Here is a 23149-nt window from a genome sequence, read left to right as displayed (position 1 = left end):
CTACATATATTGGAATTGCTTGTAATCTGTAAACTGAAAAGAGAACACTTGCTGTCACTTCCTTTTTTCTAAAAGCATATCCAAAATAACTTGCAAATTCTTAAAGCAGCTGGTGTTAAAATGTTCTCTTCCTCATATTAAAGCCTAATGAGACATAAAAAGAATCTTTGACATTTCAAGATACCTCCTATTTACAGAAGTTAATCTGTTTTAGAACTTCATCATCTGGGTGGGAAAGCTTGATCATGTGTCTAAAACAAACACACAAACAAACAAACAACCCCGATTAGTAGACCAGTCCTGGATCTAATTACAGGATGCTATCTTAGACGTAACAGAGAAGTCAGAAACAGTGAGGCTCTCAAAGCTGCACAGCTGATAATTATTCTTTTATTCTTAGCTTAGTGGCACCAGAGTGTTATAGTTGAAAAGCTGTTAACCTCAACATTTTCCACCACATTGTATAACAACAAAAATGTGGGCCAAATTTAGAGCTTTTGGTAATGTTCAGAAAAAAGCTTTCCTATGGTTGTTCCGCCCTTCAGAACTGCAGGTGTGCTTGTTTGATGGGTACTTTGCCATCATTTAGAAAACCTTTTATTTCCATTTAAGATTGGTCTGACAGCTCTAAGTTCTAAGAATTGTCAGGAGGTGCCAAGTCCAGCAAGTCTTAAGCCTAGCACTAGCCATCAGAATTTTACTTACACTGAGTGGTCAGTCAGGTCCCCACAGCAGTCACAGAAGTGAGTGGCAGTCTGAAGTAGGAGATTGTGAGAAGAATCCTAAGGGTGAGGTACTTGTGACTGATGGATTCTGCTTTCTAATGTGCTTTGAGATGTACTGGGAAGGTGAAGAGTAGATAAAGATTCCTGAATGTAAGGTGCCATTGGTAATGTATATATTTTTGCTAAATAAATAACAATCTGAGCATTTTATTAGTTTTACCTGAATATTGTATCGCTTGAGTTTATTTTGTTGTTTTCATACTTTCTGGAAAAAAAAAAACTCATCCACATACTCTCCTAAATATTAGAGGGGATGTTAAGAAGGAAGAGCTTGTTAAGAGAAACATGGTTCCCAGTATGTGATTTTCAAGAATTGCTGTTGGGCAGGCTTCAGGCTAGCAGGCAAATAACATCATACAAATTTGTTTTACTGTGATCAAGAACTATTGATCTGTGATGTATGTTGTATTATAGACCGTCATGAATTCTCTTTCAATAGATAAACAGGCTGGAAATCTTGACTTTATTGGCCAGGGAATTCCTTTGGATGAGACAGCATTTGTAGTAAGTATGCATCTGAATGACAGGGTTTACAATTTAATGGGAATGGGTTTTGCTGAATGTTGGTTAATGTGTTTACTGAAGTGGCAAGCACTGCAAAATTTTCATTAAATGGTTCTGCCAACTAATCTCAATTCAAACAACTTCTTGTATTACTTTTTTGAGATGAAAGTGAACTTTTTATTTAAAACTGTGGGACGTTTATGCAATAGCCATGTGAAGTACGTGGAATAGTATGTGAAGTTTAAAAGTTGTGAGGAAACTTGAAGTTTCTGAGCATGTGCTCAGAAACGTAAAAAGATGCAGATCTAGTATCCAGGATGTTGTACAGTTATGCACTGAGCTATTTGGCAGTAGTCCATGCTGGGGTGTTTCGTCTGAAAAGGAGTTTTAGTTAATCCGTTTTCCCGACTCTTTTGATTGTCTGATATTTTGAACGTAAGGTTGATTCAATGTGAAGCAAGTTAAGGGCAATGTTATAAATGTGAAGCAAGTCAAGGGAGATGTTATAGATGTCCATAACAAGCCCACCAAAGAAACATTTCTCTGCCTTCATGTAATGTTTGTGTGTAGCTGATCTAGATGTGTCCATGCCAGGAGTTTCAAAACCTGTTGTTTCAGATACATGGCTTGCAAGACAGGATACCTGGGCTGAAACTCACTCAGCTCTGAGTTTAATGTGAAGAAACATTCTTGCCTTCCAATCTACATTAGAATAAAAAATAGCCAGGCTTGGTAGGTTAGGCTTGCACTCTGTATATAGGATTATTTTTCTCGTTTTATTTGCATACTGACAGATTTCCTGTAGTTGGGGAGTTATTGAAGAAAGGTATGTCTTCCTGTCTGTAACTGAAACTTCTGTAAGACAGTTAGTTCCAAATGAATATTTAGCAAATTTGGTTAAACCATGGTTATCCATACCATTATTGGGTTCATTTCCCATATTGTGTTCTTACGTCCAGTTCCAAAACTTTTTTTGTTGGCTCTTTCGTGCTTACAGCCAACATCCAATAATTTGTGCTTGCTCTAGCACACACACGCACAGGCTTTGGGATAAGAGCAAATACGACTGCAGTTATTTGAGCGCTCCCCTGACCGCTGGCGCTTCGGCGGGCCAGCGCTGTCCGGAGCGCTTCCATGCGCTCTTACACCTTTCCCCAGGTTCCCTTAAAGGTCAATCACATCAAATGTGATGGTGCCGCGGTGGGTAGGTAAGGGAAGGACGGGGATGGCGGCTCAGCGGCTCTGCCGGCGGGGTGTGTGCGTCCGTGCCCGCCCCGCTCGCTGCCAGCCGGGCCGCGGTGCGGGGCGCGGAGCGCAGCCGGACGCCTCCCTCGAGGGGGCGGCGCTGCGGGCGGCAGCGGCCCCGGGGCGGGCGGCGAGCCCCGGCGGCACCGAAGTTCCTGGCCCTGGCCGCCCCGGTGTCCCTGCAGAGCGCGGCCCGGCGGAGGGGCAGAGCCGCTGCCGGCGCCGGCAGCATGAGGGAGCAGCGCCCGTGTCCGGGCTCCGGGCAGCGGAGGATGGGCGCGCTGGCGCTGCCCGGGAGCCCCGTGAAACTCTTGCCAACTGAGCGCGCCTTTCCCTGTCTTTTCGCAGAGGAGGCCTACCAAAAACTGGCCAGCGAGACCATGGAGGAGCTGGACTGGTGCCTGGACCAGCTGGAGACCCTGCAGACCAGGCACTCCGTCAGCGAAATGGCCTCGAACAAGGTAGGAGCCCGCGGGCTCGCCCCCCCGCCCCGCTGCCCCCGGCGCCGGCGGGGCTGTGCGGGTCAGGACGGCCGGAGGGGCCAGGGCGCCGAAGCCGCCCCGGGAGGAGATGCTTGACGTGGGCAAAGCAGTGTCCAAACGTGGGTTTGGGAGCTGGAGAGGCTTCTGTTGAGGTTTTATACATCGTTCTTCTAAATTTCAGCGCAAGTCGTCAAAGTGATGCAGGTCTTGTAAAGCTGTTTTCTCGTGCGTGTCGGTTTAAAAATAATAAGAGATTGTTCAGGGGTTCTCGCAATAATCTCTTCAGTTGCTCCTTCTTTTCACAGAACCCCATACAGAATTAGGGATCTTTCCTAGAAACCGTGTAGAAAGTAGCATGAGTGGTGATAAAGATAGTTCTTGAGCCCAGAGGAGCTGTATGGTGGATTCTATTTGTAAACAATGATGATGACAGCTCTCATAACGCTATTTGTTATGAAAGAACATGCTCTCAACCAAAGTGCCATCACAATAGACACCTACATCCAGAGGTGTGCTTCTGCATCAGAGTGCACACTTCCTTCGCATCCTGGAAGCTGAGGATTTGCATTATCTGGGAACTCTGTGCCAGGATCTGCTACGGTCTGTATGTGCTTTGGTTTTGCAATTTGAAATTGAGTTTCCACATCCTTCATTCATGAGTAAACTTTCTTTCCTGATTTTGATTTGCAAGGAATATGCAGGTACATTTCTGGAGTTAGCTTTTTTAAGGTGAATTAATGAAACTGCTGTGTTACTTCAAAATTTATTTTTATGTTTTTCATCAACTTGTACTTGAACAACATATACAATTAGAAATGAGAAGAAAGCTTTAATTAAACAGGCTAGATTTCCTACTCTTACATCTGCAAAAGCAGCTGATTATATTTTAGCATCTTTTAACCATTTCACTTGTAATTAATATTTTAGCTTGGAAAATAGTTGTTTTGATTCAGCTTATGCCGTCTTAATACTCTACTGTCTTGCTTTGGCTGCTTTTACCAGGTATCTGCTATTTGTTATTGACTGTTTTTAAGTTCTTATTGAAGTGTGCCTGCACGTCAGATGTTAAGTATTATTGCACTTACGCAGTTTCATCTCACAATGTAATATTCCCTGTTCTTTTCTTGGCTTTAGAGACACTTACCACCAATTCGATCTTTGTTTTAAGAGTTACCTACCTGGTATTGTGCTGTTCTCAGGACTGTGTTTTCAGGGTTTTTTTTTTTTGCAGCTGAAAGATCTTGTTACTCGGTTCCTATTGTGTATGCATGGGTAAGTTACAAAGTCAAGAGTTTCTAAGGCTGTTTCAGCACCATATGAATCTGAGACTTTGTTTCCAAAGGGAGCCAAATCAGACCGACCTATGCAACCTGGTCTTTACTTGCTAACAAGTTTGAACACCTGTGGATTTCCTGACTTGTGATGTCTGTATAACCATTCTTTCACAAAATGCTGCATTTTCTTCAAGTATTTATTTCTTAACTCCCTATAATAGGTAAGATATGCAGTGTATTTGGTGAACAGTGAGGGCAAGCTGTTTCTAGAATGAGGTGAAATTAATTGCAAATCAGTGATAAGTTTTGCCAAATATTTTCAGATTTTTACAAAAAGAACATTTTAAAAATAAAATTTGACAACTGATTTGCACCTATAAGTAGACTTAGAGTCTCTGCTTATAGGTGCTGCTGAGTTTGATGCTATGTTTTGTTTGTATTTGTTTTAATAAGTAAGCATTTTCACTCTCTTTTTGGAAATCAACTCCTTGTATACAAATTTGTGTCATCTTTCAGTGCTCATTTGAGAGGTTTTTGTTTTGCTTGGTAAGATATTTTAAAAAACCCAAACAAACAAAAACAACAACAAGGCTTAATCTGTGCCACTAACCAGCATGTGAACAATCTTGAATATTAACCAGCAAGCCCATACAATAGTGTGAGAAAAATTAGTGCTGGAGAGTTTTCATTTCAGGAGTGCAGCAGGTTGTTCTAAAGCATAATTTCAATATTGGTTACTGAAACATACCCAGCATTTATACATTACCTCCTATTTTAATATAACTGCAAACTTTCACCTTTCAGTGAGACATATAGGTAAATTAAACTATTTTAGCTTATTGAAAAACTGAAGTAGAGAAGCTTTGTTCAAGGCTGAGAGCACAGACTTTGGTACAGAAGTGAACATGCAAGAGTGTTCTGTTCTCTATCTGAAGAGTATGTCCTATAAAATCAAATGAGAAAGTCAGGAAAAGGAACGTTGATGGTATGGAGGTACATAGTTTGTCACTGTTTATCTCTTTCCTTTTGTCTGGGTTTCTTTAAGAACCAGCCCACAAGACTGACTGTTGTTGGTGTGGTGTTTGGTTTTTTTTTTTTTTTTTTTTTTTTTTTTTTTTTTTTTTTTTTTTTTTTTTTTTTTTTTTCCCTGGACTTTCAGCTACTTCCCTTATTTCTCTCCTCTGTATTTTGTATGCAATAGCATTTTAAGTATTAGTTTTCCTTGTTTATGTGAACACATGCAAGACAGAAGGGGTGGCATAAGAACTGAACTCTGCACTAGGTAAGAACTTTTGCCCATTGTGGAAAGGCTGGCATAGCAGAGGAGAAAAAACAGGGTGGGAGCAGTATTTCATATCCTGAATGCTTGGAGTAATCCAGTGAGTCTTATCTCAGGTCCTTCTCTGTGCAGTGGGTTGACCGTCTGAACTGTTGGCTTCATCTGTTTGGAGTCCCTTTACTGTTTTAGTGCTTGTGTAGGTCTAGCATTAGCATATCCCAATCCAAGGATATTTATTTTGTTTAGATGCCCCTCATGCTCAATTGGCAGTAGTCCATGACATGCCAGCTCGTGGCTTTGGATGACAGAAAGTGGAATGATGCAGATATATAAGAAGATCTTTCTTCTCTCTGCTTGATATTGATTAAAGCAGGAGTGAGAGGGTGCTATCCACAACCTTTGTATGAGCCCCAGCATCTTGTAGGACTGTTAGCCAAAAACTTTGAAGACAGGCTGTAGGTCTGTTCTGTATGAAGCCTGTTGTGATACTTGACTGCCTACATTACTTCAGTATGGCTGTAATATCCAGATGATTTCCCATTTCCCAGTCATCCCTGTGATACAAAGATTTCTAAATGCCTGCAGCTGTTGCATGTGGATTAACTGGTGGATAGATCTCTGATGCACCCATAGGCATAGTTTGTAAATTAATGTGATTTTGCAAGGACATACTATGCAGTTGTATTTGTCATTGTGTTGTTATGAATCTTACAGTACTTGGTGTTTACTTAAATTGCTAGCTTCTGAAATTGGGCACTAGCAAGAGAAACCCAGCTTTTTAAAAGCACAGCATATTTGTCATATTTGTTCTTCTCTAGAAAACCTTGAAAGTTTTGAAAGGCTTCAAAGCAAACATGTAAGAAGCACCTTAAATTTGGAAAATTATCTCAAATGTCTATCATTTTGGAGAACTGTTTCTCATTGTCTGTATCTTATACTCTTAATATTGCCTATTGATAATAGACTGTAGTACTGTTGTGTTTTTCTTAGTAATGCTTTCTTGAACGGATAAAAAATACTTTTAGGAAATAGTTTACAAATCTGCATCTAAAGATAGGATCTCAAGGCATAATTAGATATCACTTTTTAACTGTTCAGATTTCCACAGATACCAACCTATATCACTTTTTGTTAAATTGCATTGTGAGTAATATCTCCTGAAAAATAGGGGGTTTAGGAGGCTACTAGATTTTTGATTGTGATTTGTAACTTTAGATAGAGCTGCAATTTGTACACATATACAAGCAAATGATATTTTAAAATTTCCAAGTTGCAGACTGATGATTTTTTTCTTTTTTTCTTTTTAATGAATTTCTTTTTTTTATGACTAGCACACTTTTTTCTTTTCTTTTTTTTTTTTTTCCCTGCTAAATAACATTAAAGTAAAATTAAATAGATTTTAAGTTCTCTGGGAAAAGAACTGTCTTCTTCCAGAATGCAGTTTAGCACTACCTAGCTTATGGATCTCAGAGTTATTCTGTGATAGACAATACACAAATTAAAAATTCCAGTAATAAAGATGTAGCAGCTGCTCTCTGTTAGATAGCATTATTTGTAGATTAGTCAAACATGGAGGAGTATGTATAATGAAACTTTGTTTGCAAAAGTGTATTTTCACTTCTGTAATCATGATTTTGCAAGCATCTCTTGTTTGGTACTCTTATGTGTTTAAGTATCTAAGCTTAGACATGGGAAAAGTTTCAAACTGAGTCATTTTTGTTTCAGCTTTAGAGCTCCTGCAGATTATGTTTTTTCCAGGATTTGCTAATAATTCGTAAAGAGCAAGAGTTTAGAAGATATCATTTTTAGGATACTTCTTTCCCACTACAAATGCAAGTCAATACCCTTCTTCAGAGATCTATTTTAGGTATCAGAGCTGAGAAAATTTTGATTACATTTAGTTGGACCATGTTAACTATAAATCTACTTTTTAATAATAGACTTTCTTATAATTGTCCAGCTTGTATACCAGTATGTGCAAATGCTTACAGATTAGAGTACAAGTCTATTTACAGACAGTTACTAGTGCTAGTTACTTCTTAAAATTTTTTTTGAGATTTTTTTTCAGTTATTTGAAAATACCCAAAGCATAGATTTTATCAACAGGCTAGCGTCCAATGACTACCCTACACAGGGCTTATGTTTTTGGTCCTGTACTTGTCACCCACCGTGTACATTCAAACAATAATCTTATTTTTTTGAAATAAAGTAATTTTAAAATACTTTATTAAAAAATGGGAAAATATTTAATATAAACCAAAATGAAGGCAACTTGAAATGTGTTCAGTTTTTTTTTTTTTTAACAGTTCCTGCTCTGCTAATTTGAGCTGGTTTGTAATCACATTCTCTTCCTGCTAAAAAGTATTTTTCCTTTCACCTTTTCAGCACTTAAAAGCTCACATAGGTAATGGGGAGCTGACTAACGTCAAATCTGGGGAGTGAGTGTGTCTAAATGTATTACTTAGGTCAAATAATGGACCATGTGTAAACCCTAAAGTGCTTCAAACAGAGGTGCTGTGTTACCTTCACTGTGTTTTCCCAGGAAAGCCCCACTGCCAGCATTCCAGTGTCACCCTTGCTGGGGTGAAAAAAGCAGGGCTGGAGCCCCTTGGCAGCTCTTCACAAAAGCCCCGACTGAATAGAGAAGCATTATTGTGTTACCCCAGGCTGATGGTAGCTCTCTGAGTTTACCCAGACCCAGAATAAAAGCAGCTGATGACAGACTGACTTCTGATTTAGTCAATCCATCTGTTTTATCTTTGTCTTGTTCTGTGAAAAAGCTTAAGTGCTGTGGTGGCCAGTACTTTTTTATTGTCCTAGATAGGCTGTGTCTAGAATTAATCGATGTGACTCAGTCATTTGTTAACAGGGTAGATTTTAGCATTCTCTTTTTTGTGTTCTTGCTTCCAGCTTTGGGTCAGGTTCATGGCACAGTAAGGAGCTTGTCTTCAGAAATTACCTTTTGTATGTAAAAGCATAATTTTTTTGCAATGGTTTTTCCAAGTGTAGAAGCTCAGCTGGGGTAAAATTATCTCCTCTGTCTCAGCCACTGGTTAGACCAACCTGTTTCAGTTAAGGGACAAGATAATATGTCATATTCACTTAGGATTTAAACATCGGTCATTCACTTGGGATAGCTACTGCATGTAAAAAATAGGTACTGAGAACAGAGCAGTTGAAAAGAAATTTATTATCTTCATGAGCAAATATAGGGTTTGTTATGTAGCACGACTCTTATATAATGTCTGACAATGCCATTACATTTCACTGGTTGGCATGATTGTTTAATTGGATCTTAAATTCTCAAATCTCTCTAAGAAAATCTGAGGATTTGGTTAGTTCTTTAGAGTGCTGCTTGTGATAAAGATTATGATTAAGGGGCAGCTGTTGGCAAGAAACTGCTTGTTCAGTGCAGTGTCAGAAAATTTTTTTTCATTAAAGATTTCAGTTTGTACAGCGACAAAGTAAAGCTGTGTTGATAAGTGGCAAGCCTGAGTTTTAATTAAAGCATACTTCTGTGGCTGTCCCAATTTTGTTGTACTTTATAGCAAAAGAAAAGGGCAAGAGTATTGTGGAGGTAAGGGAGGACTTGTTTTCTAGGAAGACTGCTCACTTTCCATTCACTGAAGACAGCTTGAAAGGATTTCAAGACCTCGGTGCTTGAGTGCAGTTCCCTGTACACAACTTTACTTGCTCTAATGTGAGATTACTCATGCTTCTGGAGAGCAGCAGACTTGCCCTCGGGTAACTGCAGTGATGAGTGAGGTGTAGATATTTGTCTATATAAAAAAATAAAAGGAGATAGCGCTTTCCATGCTGTATTGTACAAAGATGTGCTGTAGCAAGACAAAGGGTAAAATTTGTGTTCCTGCAGATGGTTTGCACCAGGTCTGTCTTATCATTTATCTTCTCAGAAATCAGGGGATGGAGTAGTGGTGCCACTTCAGCTATGGCTGAATCTCTTCTGTACAAATCCTGCTGCTTCCATAGGGGTTGTGAGCTGCCCTTACTCTTTGTGTGCGTACACGATGGCAATCACTGGCCTTCTTGGGTCATGGGGAGCAGGCAATTGTGATTTCAAAACATCTTAAATCTGTGTTGGGGTCAGCCTCTTCCACTTTTTTTGGGACTCTTCTCCAACAGAATTTTCAGCACAGGCTGTCCAGTTCTGCACTGGTGGAAAGGAGCCTTGAGTTCATAGACATAACAATTGATAGAAAGAACACTGGTATTTCGAGGCTCAAAACCAAGGTAGAAACCCTCAGTCTCACAGATTCAATTTTCATGTTGAACTTCAGAGGAAAAGTAGGGTTTTGCATCTCTCATTAACTGCTTTTTGAAAAGTCAAGGATGCAAGAGGTGTGTAAAAGAGGCATTATGCCTCTCTGAGGATTGCTATTATCTAACGTTTTCAGCCTTTTAAGTGCTTCCAAGATTGCAGAACTTCCCAGTCCCTAGTAACTTGATAATTTTTCCATAAATATAAACAAATGGTTCATGCCAATATACAAAACGACGTTTTTGTAGCCTCTTTAATTATAGTAAATACTGGAGTATGAAAGATGCATTCCTTTAGCATAAAGGGACAGAAAATACAGACAAAATGTTAGAGACTAATGAATTAGGGTTTAATGTGGGAAATCAACGTTATTTTCAACTATCATAATGACAGATTTTAAAATTATGAAAAAATTCCAGGAGTTGAATTATTTAGTTAAAGTGCAGACATCATTGTGCCTTTTTTTTTGGCACAATTTTTTCTTCTGAAATCCTTACTTAGGAGGGTTCTTCACGGGTATGAATTCCTAATAATTTCCTTAGTAATAAGGTGGTATTTGTGACAACGGAAAGATATGAGAAGTATTTAAATACTTGTGACAATATTTAGAACCAAGAATGCTGTCATTGTGTTCCTGATAGGGTGTTTTAGTCAATGTTAGACTGTAGCATATGAAGACTTTAGGAAAAAAGTGACTTTTTTTTTTTTTTAATAAATCAGTTTTGTGTTTCCAATAAGAGGCAGCTTCAACTATTACATGAAGTTTTGGTACAACAAATGTGGTATTTGATGAAATGTCATTTCAGACTTCGTCTTATAGAAACACTGTACTAAGAAACTGTTCTCCTGTTTCAGTTATATTAGTAAGTATTTTGGTATCACCTGCTGAAACTTTGCATGTTTAAGACACTCACCACAGGATTAAATATATTGTAGATGGATATTTCCTGGTCTGTGATTTTTGTTTGTTTTGTTTGTTTTTTTTTTTTTTTTTAAATACAGCTTATCTCAGTAGAAATTGATCCCAGTTCTGGTTAACTCACAACCAGTGTCCATGTGAGCTGCAAAACTGACTCTAGGCAAGCTAAGGCATGATGGAAAGTGATGCTGCTCACCCTGCCTCAAAACCATGTGAGTAGGGCAGTGGCCAGCACCTCCTCTTGGTCTTGTTCAGCTCTGAGCAGGTCAGAGGTGAACCTGCCCTGTGCCTGCCCTGTTGTGGGCATGATGTGCTGCAATGAGGGACTGCTGGATCTGCAGCCAAGAGAGACACTGCTGTACTGGAGCAAGTTCTGCCTCTTGTTCTCTCTGTTTGCCTGCTCCAGGTGTTGAAAGGGAGCTGCACAGACAGTAGCAGCATCTCAAATCACCAGCAGTGGAGCAACACTGAATCAAGATAATGTGTAGGGCCTGTTTCCAAGATTGTATGAAAATAAAATTTAAACAGCTCACTGTTTTTATTAAGTTGTAGTCCACTAGTGTATGGCCAGCTGATGAAAATGAGCTGATTAAATACTTGCATAAGATCCCACAGAAAGACGATACCGTCAACTAAAACTTCCACTCAGAATTGCAGTAGGAAAGGCTGCTGGTCTGTGCAAAATGAAGTAAATGTTAATTTTATTCTGGAATAAACGGCCAAGTCTTGCAGGAAATACAGATGGTTAACTGCAACCTCCTAACCATTACACTACATCAGTCATATTCCCCAGATATGTAAGTCCAGGGGTATTTTTGATGCATGTAAAGATGTGTGGGTTTTAATTTAATTTGTTTACATGATTTAGAGGACCTGTAAAAGCAAGCATTAATGTATTTAAACCAAGCTATCTGATTTGTGTTCAAGGTTGATTGTACAGCCTTAATGCAGTTTTATGCAGGGTTACAGAAAAACTCACACTGCCAGCTGAGATACTAATATTTTCATAAATGTGATTTTTGTGATCCAGAATGAGCAGTTATAACAGAGATGTCTTTTTCTAATGACCAAGAGTAAAATGAATAGCAATAATGATGCTTTACTTACCATAAATCAAAGTCTAAGAGAATTCTGAACTGGGTAGGTAGAATTTTATAATAAAATATGGTTGACTTGTTCTGTACTGATACCCATCAATAGATTCAGAACCACTGCACCAGTTGGTACTTAAAAAGTTATTTCAGTTACAGGGACTAGATATGAAGGTGTCAGATATTTTTTCTACTCTTTCCTAGTGTATTGGTTTATATTGAGCATTGTAAAATATAAATGGAAGAATTATTTTGTGTAGAAACAATTTTCATTATATATTGTCCCCCCTTTCGGGACTTCAAAGGATCATCAAAATGAAGAGCAACTTTTGATAAGTGAGGGTATGATTCATGTGTACTTGCTGACACAAGGAAGCAGTTGATTATTTTCAGAGCTGATCACAACAAAGGAAGGATAAGCATCTTAGGTTTCATTTAGTTTGTGCTCTTTAACAGTATTTGTACATACTTCATCCCTGGGACATGGACAAAGTAGTGCAACTTCAATTACTAGAAGGCACAGTAGAGCTTAGTTTAAGAAGAAAAGAAATGGCAGGATAGTGCTCTTTCTCTAATAGAGTGAAAAAGAGTCTTTGGAACAGAAACAAATAAAAAGCAGGCTACTGTATAGACTCTGTGGGCCTGAGCATCTTCGACTATGTTTTAATGAAAAATTGCCAAGACAGACTAGAAAACAGACTTTTTTTATGCATGTAATAAGACTTTGAGTAGTTGATATGTTTGCCAAACTTCATTGGCACCGTGACAAGTAATGACAAATGCAAGGAACATTTGAATTTGTAGTTTTAAAGATTTGATAACTTAAAAAAAAAAAAATTGCTCTCTACTTCTGCAATGATTATGCAGGTCTACTACTGCTGGCTTTACAGTTTTAAATACAAGATCGTTGGTGTTGTTGAGTATGTCAGCAGTAGTATGATTCTTGGCTATTGTTGTGGCCACAATAGTAGCACTGGTGACTTTGTTATTTCCTATACAGTGGGGACACCCTGATAGGTTAAAAATGATGCATGGGTAGCATGAGAGTCTCCAACACTTTGGTTTTGGCCGTGCTTTCCCCAGAGGGAACCTCTTCTACAAGTACACATGAAAAAATGCTCTCAGTTTGGTAGCTGAAATGAATGAAAAACGCTATAAAAAAATTACATATGAAGGTTAATTATGAGCATGTTTGTAAGGATATTTTTTACTCAGCTATTGTTATTTGAATTGAACTGCTCACTTTTTTGAGGTTCAATAGCAGCATCTCAGAACCAGGGGGACAGACAAGCACTTGAGACCTTGCAAAATGCAGTGTTTATATGTAGTTATCTGGGATTCTTCCTTCCTAGCCTTAGCTCACCCCTGTTCAGCTTCTGCTGCCACAGAGAGCTGGAGCTTGAAAGTGCTTCTGCAGCCTCATCCCGATGCATTTTTGGCACGAGCTGGAGCACGTGTCGAAGCAGACCTTGTGTTTGGTGTTGCAGGGAGAGTGCTGGGATTCCTCTGCATTTCTGCCCTCTGCTGCTTGCTGATCTCCTCGGCAGAGGGTGCCGGCTCCTGCTGCTGCTGCTGCTGCTGTGAGTGCTTGCCCTGCTGACCCAGGATAGGAATCACCTGGGCTTGTCCTAAGCAAACAGGTCCGGGGGGAAAAAGTGCAAGCCCGACCTATGCCATGGCCAAAGCAACAAGCAGAGATGAGAGTGGCTTTTTGTAGTAAATGTAGGCAATTGTGTCTCAGCAAGAAGCCAGAAAGTATCCTCACTGCTTTTACAATGCTTTTCTGTGTGTATGTGTCAGTTTTTCTGTTATACACTGCTTGCAGGAAAACAGCTTTAAAGACCCAAAACATTAAATTAAATCTGTATGAATGCCTTTAAATTAAGTATTTTTTGCTTGCAATGGAAGTTTTAGCAGGAAAAAATTATAAGCATAGTCCTAGAAGTATTAATACGATGAATTTTTTGACAAATCACTGAATATCTGTTTGGCTACTTAAACTTTAAAGCTCAACACCCAGGTTTCTAAGTAAAATGATTGCATTTTTCCTGTACTCTGAAGCATGGCCAAAGTTTTGCATGCCTGAATATTCGACCCAGGTAAGATTGCATTTCAAAATTTGGTAGTCTCCCCTGCCCCATTTCTTATCATCAGTAAAAACTGACATGCCTTTTCCAGCTGGGATGGATTTTCTACAGCTCTTTCTGGTTTTTGCTGAGAAGGTCTCAGGATAAAGAATTTTTTGATATGTAGTCAGAGCTTGGCATTTCTAGCACAGCTAGATTTTAAATACAAAATGATATGCTTGAAAAAATTGTGCAAAAACAAATCTTGGCATTTGGAGGCTAAAACATTTTTTTTTTTTTGTGGTTAGGAATATACATCTGTAATTTGATCTTTTTTCCCTAGGCCTGCGAAAGATAGATAGGTAATAGGAATGATAATACAGAATAAAACTGTGCTGTTGAGATAAAATAAATCTGCAGGAAGAAAAACAGTTTGATAACTATGTCATGGTGTTTTGTCTTTTCAGCTAGCTACTATTCCCATGCTCTTGTGTCGTTTAGATTGTATAGATGTGGAATAAATAAAAGCATGCTGATGTACATAGGCAGTTTTGGTTTGTTCTTGAAGTTCTTATCGGAGCTTGAAAAATGTCTCAGTTGTAGAAAACTAAAGCTGCCTTACTGATTAGAGGCAGAATGAGAGGACAGATGTTGAGTTTTAAATCTTACTTTAACCTGCCATTTCAGTAGTGTTGCTAAGTATGAAATCGTATCTTAATTACTCTTTAGGGAAGAGTTTTATGGGGTTTGTTTTTGTTTTCTTTATTTGTTTCCTTCTACAGAGTCTTGGCTATTGTGAAATAGCATGCTGTATACAAATCTGTCTGTTCTCCCCACACCCTGCCCAGCAGTGATGTCTTACCATTGGTGTTGCACGTAATTTTGTTGAATGGTGAGAGTCACACTGACCTGTTGTACTGTGTCTGCTGATTGTTGCTGATGGACTCATGGGTAGCAGCACTGGATGGGATAAGATCCATTTTGATTTGTACTTCTTCACTACCAGGGGTCTCTGAGAAGTCTGTTTTCAGACACAGACAAATAGCTCTTTGCTATTTGCTTTATAGTCCTTTTTCGCTCAGAAAATCTTTTAATCAAGACCTGGCACTTTAATTGGTGTTAGTAACTTATACTAATATTATAATATGTGGTGCACTAGACAATAGCCAAGGCAAATCCTCATTTTATTCATAAAAAGTATGTGTTGTGCTTACACTGGACTGAGTGATACTCGGAATTCTTACCACCTAATCACAGAGAAAACAGTCTAAATAGGAAAAAATGTTTTGTTTTTTAAAGCTAGGGTTATGATTGTGGAGCAGTAAATTAAGCAGTAACTAACAATATAGGCGCATCAATCTTGTGAAGTCAGTATGAAAGTTAATTAAATATCTACTGAAGTTATCAAATATTTTATCTCGTTTTAAGTGGAATTTGCCTTAGATGAGACATAAACTCCTGGTTAACTTTACAGTCCTGCACAGATGAACTGCACTTATTACACCCTTTCAATTTCTTTTCTCTGGTTTGGAGATTGAGCAAAAGATGGCATTGGACAGAGGTGGGCAGGATTTATGTACCAGGGCATCCCTCCTGTTGCCTGAGACATTAGAACACTTTGTGAGAATTGAACTAGCTGGAGGCAGTGAGTCTTTACATTTATTTCATCAGGCTGGGAATGGAGCGCAAAGCTGGTTTTATTTGTCATTGTTGTAACTTTGATAAAGACCTGATAGAATCAGTTGTTACACCAAGCTTCTTTGGAAGATTGTAGAAAGCTTATTTAGAGGCAGACTGTGAGCATTTTTAACGTTTCTATCCTTGTCAGGGATAGAAAGTTAGCTTTTTCATGTGTGCCTATGTAACTGGCTAGGTTGATGTCTTTCTGCATCTGCCGAGGTCTTTCCGGTGTTTTGTGTACTGTGCGGAGATTTTTGAGCTGCTCCAAATTCTGTAAATGGGAAAAAAAGCAGACAGACTTTCTCAAGTTGTTTTTTTTTTAATCAGACGAAAATGTGAGACAAAGATGATGATGATGCCGTACCTATTTAGCCCTTATTGGTTTTGCTTGATATCAAGAAGTTTTTCAAATTAGGGATGATTTTCATAGAGAATGTAAGAGTATCTAAGAGGACTGAAATACGAAAACTGCATTGTATCTTGTTAAAATACCTAATAATAATGAAAGATTAATAGATAATCTTTTACTTGAATAATGTCTCTGCATTTTGTATCCATGCTGCAAGTTAATCAGAGAATATACCTCAATCTATTGTTGTACTTCAGTTAGTGGTGCCTAATCAGTGTTCAGTATGCGATGTTACTTTTATGGTTTTTAACCTACTTTTTGTCTTCAAATTTTGTATGAATGGCCAGATTCATTAGTTTAGTGTTCAGAAAAGAAGTGATCATTTAGTGATCATACAGAGGTTTTTAATTTTAAATGAAATTTTCTTTAAGGCTTTTCTGTGCTGTGCAAGTTCATAAATGAACCAAATTATCAAAGCTAAAGTATATTAATTAAATTGTTATGAATGTTTTAATGATTGTTAAGTGCAAAACGATAACTGATTATAAACCATGCATAAAAGCAGTGTTTGCAAAAAGGGATTACTTTATGGTGTTACAGTACATAGTGGAGACTCCTAATACAGGCCACATTTGACTATTTTAAAAGAAAATATTGATTTAACTATCAAACTGTTTACTTGTAAATACAGATTTATTATCAAACCGAGGTTTCTCAGGAGCAACACATTCTTGTAAAAAAATTAGCAAAAAAGTGTTTTCTACATTTGAACAGTGAGTTGTGAATAATATAAAAAAATATTTTAAAAAGACCCCCCTAGAGGATGACTAATTTTAGGTGTCTCCCCCCTAAAATCCATTTCTACAATGTTAATGAGAAATGCAAAAGTTTACACTCATAAGTACGTGTGACTTGAGATATTCATGGTGCTTGCTTCGGTGTTAGTTTCACACAAAGAAGGGAAAATCATGCAGGTGAAAGGGCTCCTGCAAAACAATTTCTACTGTTATATTGACCATGCTGAAGACTAATACGTGTAGGGGTTGTGTGAGTTGTAGTTCTCTTCACTAAAACCTGGTGCAAAACTTGCTGTATTTGTTGGGGCTTCTTGCTGTAGCCCGTGGACTCTGAGCTGGTGAGGTGTGAGCCCTGTAGCACAAGAATGATTCTGGGTTAATACCTCTGTCTCACAACAATCTATGCTGTGGAGTGGGAAGCAGCAAGATGCTCTCAGGATGGAGTGATGCCACAGGTCTGCTGTCATGGGACACTCTCAGAAGGGTGACTTGGGACAGTGAGGAGTGTACACCAGGTGTGGGTGCATCACTTGCTCTTATCAGCACTTGGCCAACGCCTCCCAGCATGGCCTGGTCTGAGCCTGCTGAGCCCTGGCTGTGTGTGCAGTCATCCAGGGCTGAGGAAGTGAGCACCAGGCAATGGCCCACACATGATGGGAATGCAGCAGGACCCTGTGGGCGCTGTCACCACCATGCCAGGAGACAGAGACCCAAAAGGCACTTGGTTTCTGTGTGCAGGGTGAGAGGCAAACCACTGCTGTTGGCAGGTGAGGAGTAAGGAAACAGGGATATACCACAAGCTGCCTCATGCAAATACTGAGACTTCTTGTGAGAGGGATTTAAATCACAGAGGCAATAAGAATGCTATTCAGGAAATTATAGAGCTGCCTTTAGCCTGATTGTGTTATCATGCATCTCCATCTCCCTCATGGGGACTCATAAGCCAAACTTCACAGTAAACCTGACTTTGGGACTGGAAAACACATGGGTTTTGTGATTGTTTGCTTGATTTGACCTAGAGGCATTCAGGTGAAATGCTCACCTACACAGAAAAACAAGCATGAAATTTTGTTTTGTTTCCCTGCATGCATGAGACAAGGGTGTAATGGATGTTTCTCTTGTTCCAGGTGAATAGATGTTCATTATTTTGTGAATCTCTATAGGTATAGAGCATATTTATAGCATCTAAATAAATAATCAAGTGAAAGGTATGAAGGACACATTGAAATAAGTATTAGTTAGTGAACAACCTTCCTTGAAAGAGCAATGATGCTATCACGTGTACTTTAATAAGAAATATAACAGCCATGGTTTAATAAGAACTCGACAAAATTGCGTGAAACGACTTGCAGTTTGCTTTCAAAATGTTGGTATCTACAGTGTGTGATTTATGGGCACGTGCTGAGGCATGTTTATCAGAGCTATATTGAGCTTGTTGCAGTGTTAGTAATCACTTCATACTCCATGAATCTCTGCTTTTGTCTGTGGAATTTTTTTTCCCCATGTGTACAAAGATGGATGAAAAACTAGTTTCTTTTAGCATAAAATTACAACCATCCAGCAGTATTTGTGATGAACTGTTGATTTGGCGAGGTCTACGGTGGGAACACATCAATAAAATGAGAATGCCATGTTACAGAATTAAGATTAATCCAGCAATACGTATAAAAAACTGAGGTTTGTTCTTACGTAGCAAAACAGCTTTCTGTATGAAATAGGAATCCCTATGAAGCTTAGTTGGTATAGCTATATATATATATGTTGGTATAGCTGGTATAGCTGTATCAGTCTTGGGATAAGTGTGCCATTGCAGGTCTCTGAATTAAGTATTACACCTCTTTGCACATTTCCTAGATACAGCTATCTGCAAAAATGCATAATGTGGATATAAACTTTTGTGGGCATACTGTGGTAAATACTTATGGGGTACTTATTTACTTGTGGAGTGCATCTACATATAAAAACAGAAATAAAGTTTTCATATGATTCTGCATTTTTAGGGTTGTTGATCTGTCAGTTGCCAATATTCTGTCAGAGCAATAACCACCTGAACAATTCATTACTGCTTTCTGTCTCCTCAAATTTGCTGTCATAACTGCAGCTATTGCCACACCGTATTCGACTTTTCTCCAATCTAAATTAGCTTTTAACAGTAGCTTCTTTGTAATTTGCATAGTTTTGATGGGATCAGATTCAGGGGAAAATAAATACATAGCAGAATGTTTTACAAAGCTTAATATTTGTTGAAATTAAACTCGGTTTACTGTGGGGTGTTTTTTAGACACTATTACATACATATGTACTCTGTTATTACATGGAAAACTTCAAAGAGAATGATTAGTATGCATTGTGTCTTAAAGGATTGACAGTGGTCTGCATAATAAGAGTTGAAATAGGGTATTGTTTCTGTTGCCTGTGCAATTGGTCATGAGTGTTTATTGAAAGTACTGCAGCTGTAGAGAATACTTGTAAAGACCCTGCTCTGGTATGGTGAAAATTAGTGAATCACATTGTGACATTTATGATGTGAAAAAAGCTTAATGTTCCTACATATTCATAGTTAATGCTTTTATTTTCACTAGAGGGCAGTAAATGCAAACACTGAATTATGTATTTCAGCAGAACATATTAATTTTTTTTTCTTTTTAATTTAAAATAATAAGAAAACCTAAGCCTTTTTTAAACACCTTAGCTCCTGGGTTTTACTACATATTTCCTCTAAAATAGTTCAGAAGAACCTCGTCTTCTCAGCCTGTTTAGCAACATAAATCCTTGTATTTTATGCAGAAGAATTATATATGCCAAATAAAAAAGATCTCTGAAATGATACAGCATAGGCCATTCCATAATTTTTAACAAATGTAATTTTGACAGGCAGAAGGCTTCCAAGAAAACCTTTTTAAAGAAGTGTAATTGTGCTACAGTTAACACACTTAAAACAGACTCCTTCAAAAGAACTGGAGACGTGTTCCATTTTCACAGTCATCAGTTCTCAGCCACCAGTGAAGTTCATCTCTCTTTTATATCAGCATGAGACCCAGCTGTGTCTATCCCTGCAGCTCACTTAAGTGTGTGGCAGCTGGTTGCTGCAGTTGAAACAACTTCTCAAATTTGTAAAATTACTAATTGCTTGTTTGAGACTTTTTACTTGAATCCCACAGTTTCTGTTCTAGACAGGAAGTCTTATGTGGAACCCAGAGAATTTTGATGAGGCTTGTTGATTTAAGAAACCAAAGAAACTTAGAAAAAAAATTTAAAAATTCTTCCGAAAAAGTTAAGAAAGCGTAGTTTTCTTGTCTCTGGCTGTCCTGCTGCTTCCTCTAGTCCTTCTGTGGGTTTTGGCTGAGTCCATCTACTTGCACTTGCTTGCTGAAATGACCATTCATTTTTCTGCTGTGGTTTTCCAGTGCTGAGTAGACTCTCCCTTTTGAGGGGAAGCTTTTTGGTGGTGTACATACCAGCACAATTCACAGATGAAGCTGGCTAATGCTGTGGAAACAGGGCTGCATTTGTGACAAGGGCAAGTTGGATGTGACAAGGGTGATTATTACTGCTGTTCTCTGGTGTGTGAAGGTCAGCCTGAAAATCATAGGAACATAGAAATGTTTGGGTTGGAAGAGAACTTAAAACTTTTCTAGTTATAACCACCTGCCATGGACATTGTTTTTTCATGTTTCACAGGGTCTTTGTTTGGCTTGTGAGATTTCTTCAAGCTACCTGTTCGTGTTTGTAATGCATACAACTTTGAAAACCAAAACTGGTGATATGCTCTGGATGTCTACCTCTTTGCTTTACTTTTGGCTGCTTACTAGAAAGTATGAACTACATCCAGCACACTTGCACTCAGAATTGATGCTCAGACATCTCACAAAATGTTTTTAATGCAATTTCGTAGTAAATCCAAGGGGTTGCATTTGAGAGCACTGTTCTTTCCTCAACACTGAGTACATTTTTGTATTACCCATCACTTATCTGTAGTAGGAAGGACCGAGGTGATAACTCTCCCATGCGACAGTCCATAAAAGTACTGCAACTGAATCACAGAAATACAGAATAAGGTTGGCAGTGACCCCAGTGGGTCATCTGGTCCCATCTTCCTGCTCAAGCAAGACTGTTGCAGACCACATTGGATAGGATTGAGTCCAGATGATGCTTGAATATGTCCAGTGAGGGGGATTACACAGCCTCTCTGGCAATTGGTCCCAGTGCACAGTCACCCACATAGTTTCTTCCTCATGTTCAAGGGGAGCTTTCTGTGTGTCAGTTTCTGCCTGTTGTCTCTTGTCTTATTGCTGGGCACCACTGCAAAGAGCCTAATCCGTCCTCTTCACAGCCTCCCTTCAGATATTGTACACATTGCTGAGGTGCCCTCTCAGTCTTTTCTTCTTGAAGCTGAACATGCTTTGCTCCCTCAGCCTTTCATTGTGAAAGAGATGCTCTAATTCCCAAATCATCTATGTTTCTGTCTTCTGGACTTGTTCCAGGAGCTCCATGTATCTCTTGTCCTGGGCAGCCCAGAACTGGACACAACACTCCAGGTGAGAGGCTGAGTAGAGGGGCAGGATCACATCCTGTGACCTGCTGGCAGTGCTCTTCCTACTGCACCCAGGATACCACTGACCTTCCCTGTGTCTTGTTTGCGGTGTGTTGGTTTCAGCTCAGCTGATTTGAAGCAGTTTCAGCTGCCTCCCATTGCTTCTTGTTACTTCCTTGGTGCTAGAGAATCAGGTCTGGTCTGCTGCGTTTTCTATTGTCATGATTCTCCATAGTAGCTGTGGGTTTATAAGTTTTTAAGTCTATCAATAAATAGATTGAGGGTTTTTTTTATTACAGAATATTTTCTCTGTCACATGAATAGTATTTGTAAGCTTTTTTCCTACATAATGCACTTAAGAGCAATTAGGAAAAGATACACTAAAGCTGTGTGCACTATTGCATTACCTGTGTTGCCAGAATAACAGGCTTGGAGCCTCTCTTTTTTTTAGAATCACAGAAGATGCAGATTTTTTGGGGTGACAGTATCACTATGAAATGCCCTGTTGTGACTTTACAAACTCTTCAGGATTCCTGCTTTCTTCAGTGTAGCTTATCTAGTCATGAACTGTGTTCCTTATTGCTGGTGTCTTTGCAGTTAAATTCCCCGAACTTAGTTTACATGAATTATGTCAACATTCTAAACAAGTGAGGCTGCTGGTGGTGACTTTTACATCCTCACAGTTTATCCCATGAATGACTCCACCCCCCAGTTGTTTCTGTTCTCAGGAAATTTTCACACTGGAAATCTTCATGGTAGTGACTTAATTTCAGATCACCAACAAAGAAATTTAGTACCATAAAACAATTTCAAGTCTTGCAAAACCTTATTTAAACCAGTCCCATTAGGTGAAGACAGCCTGTTTATGACTGTTAGAAACGAGTCTATAATCAGATTCTGAGCCCATTCAATATGCTTTCTCTCAACACTGGGAGTAGTGTTGCAGAATATTTTACAGTCCAATGTAATAATAAAAAATAAATCCAATGCTCTATGACAGTACAAGACTATTACATGTTCAAATACATAAATGATTCTGACCAGCATTAATTACACTCTTCTGTCCCAGTTCTGTATCAAACAAAACCGTTAAATATGCGTGTATCAGCTTTTCTCTCATTATACTCAGGACTGGGGTTTTATGAAGTGGTCTGATCTTACCTATCCATCCTGCTTGCAAATTTTAATTAGCACAAATTAACATTTTTAAAGTCTTTAAAAGGGTACTAAAATTGAACATTGCAGCTCCTGGGATCTCTGCCACCTCTTTTTATGACTTCTTTGGAGAAAGTTGTCCAGAATCATTGATTGAATAATAGCTTACAATTGCTAAGGGTATTAAGGGACTGCATCATCTTTCTGTCTTTCAAGGTCATCGTCTTGATTGTTTCAAAACACTTAACAGTTTTCATTAAAAACTTCCTTTTTTTTTTTCTTTCCTGAATTATATTATTACTTACTATAATTTCAAATTGCATCCTTTCTATTTCCATATATTTTGCTTGATTGGAACAGTGGTAGAATATGTCATTATATCCTTCTTCCCCATGTTTTATCTTCATGGATGTATATTTGTATAAAAACAAAAATCTCTAAATTTCATTTTTCTTAACTTGAGTTCCTCTAGGTATTTATTTAGTGGCTGCTGTTTGCCATATACTCATCTACCCACCATAACCTCCTCTAAAGCTAATTATTCACTGATTGCAACCTGGGAATTCAGGAGGAAAATCAGTCAAAACCATTCCTGTTAGTCAGAGCTGGTGTGAATTTTCTGACTATCCACATCTGATACATACTACATGTAGCCGGAAGTCAAGGGGCATGCTTTCTAAATCAGTGAAGTCATACAATTAAATTCTATT

At 38.6% G+C, this 23149-nt stretch overlaps 1 protein-coding gene across 1 annotated transcript in view; it reads left to right on the top strand.

The window, feature by feature from the left end:
• PDE4D (phosphodiesterase 4D) overlaps positions 1-23149 on the top strand; it is a 310959-nt gene that overhangs the window by 264641 nt on the left and 23169 nt on the right. Inside the window, exon 6 of the mRNA XM_066339533.1 lies at positions 2883-2995. Coding sequence (XP_066195630.1) covers positions 2883-2995 — 113 coding nt within the window. The remainder of the gene's footprint in view (positions 1-2882; positions 2996-23149) is intronic.

The sequence above is a fragment of the Sylvia atricapilla genome, chromosome Z (genome assembly GCF_009819655.1).
Source record: "Sylvia atricapilla isolate bSylAtr1 chromosome Z, bSylAtr1.pri, whole genome shotgun sequence".
NCBI lineage: Eukaryota > Metazoa > Chordata > Aves > Passeriformes > Sylviidae > Sylvia > Sylvia atricapilla.
The sequence above is the reverse complement of the archived record's forward strand: the minus strand, read 5'-3'. Positions and strand labels throughout refer to the sequence as shown.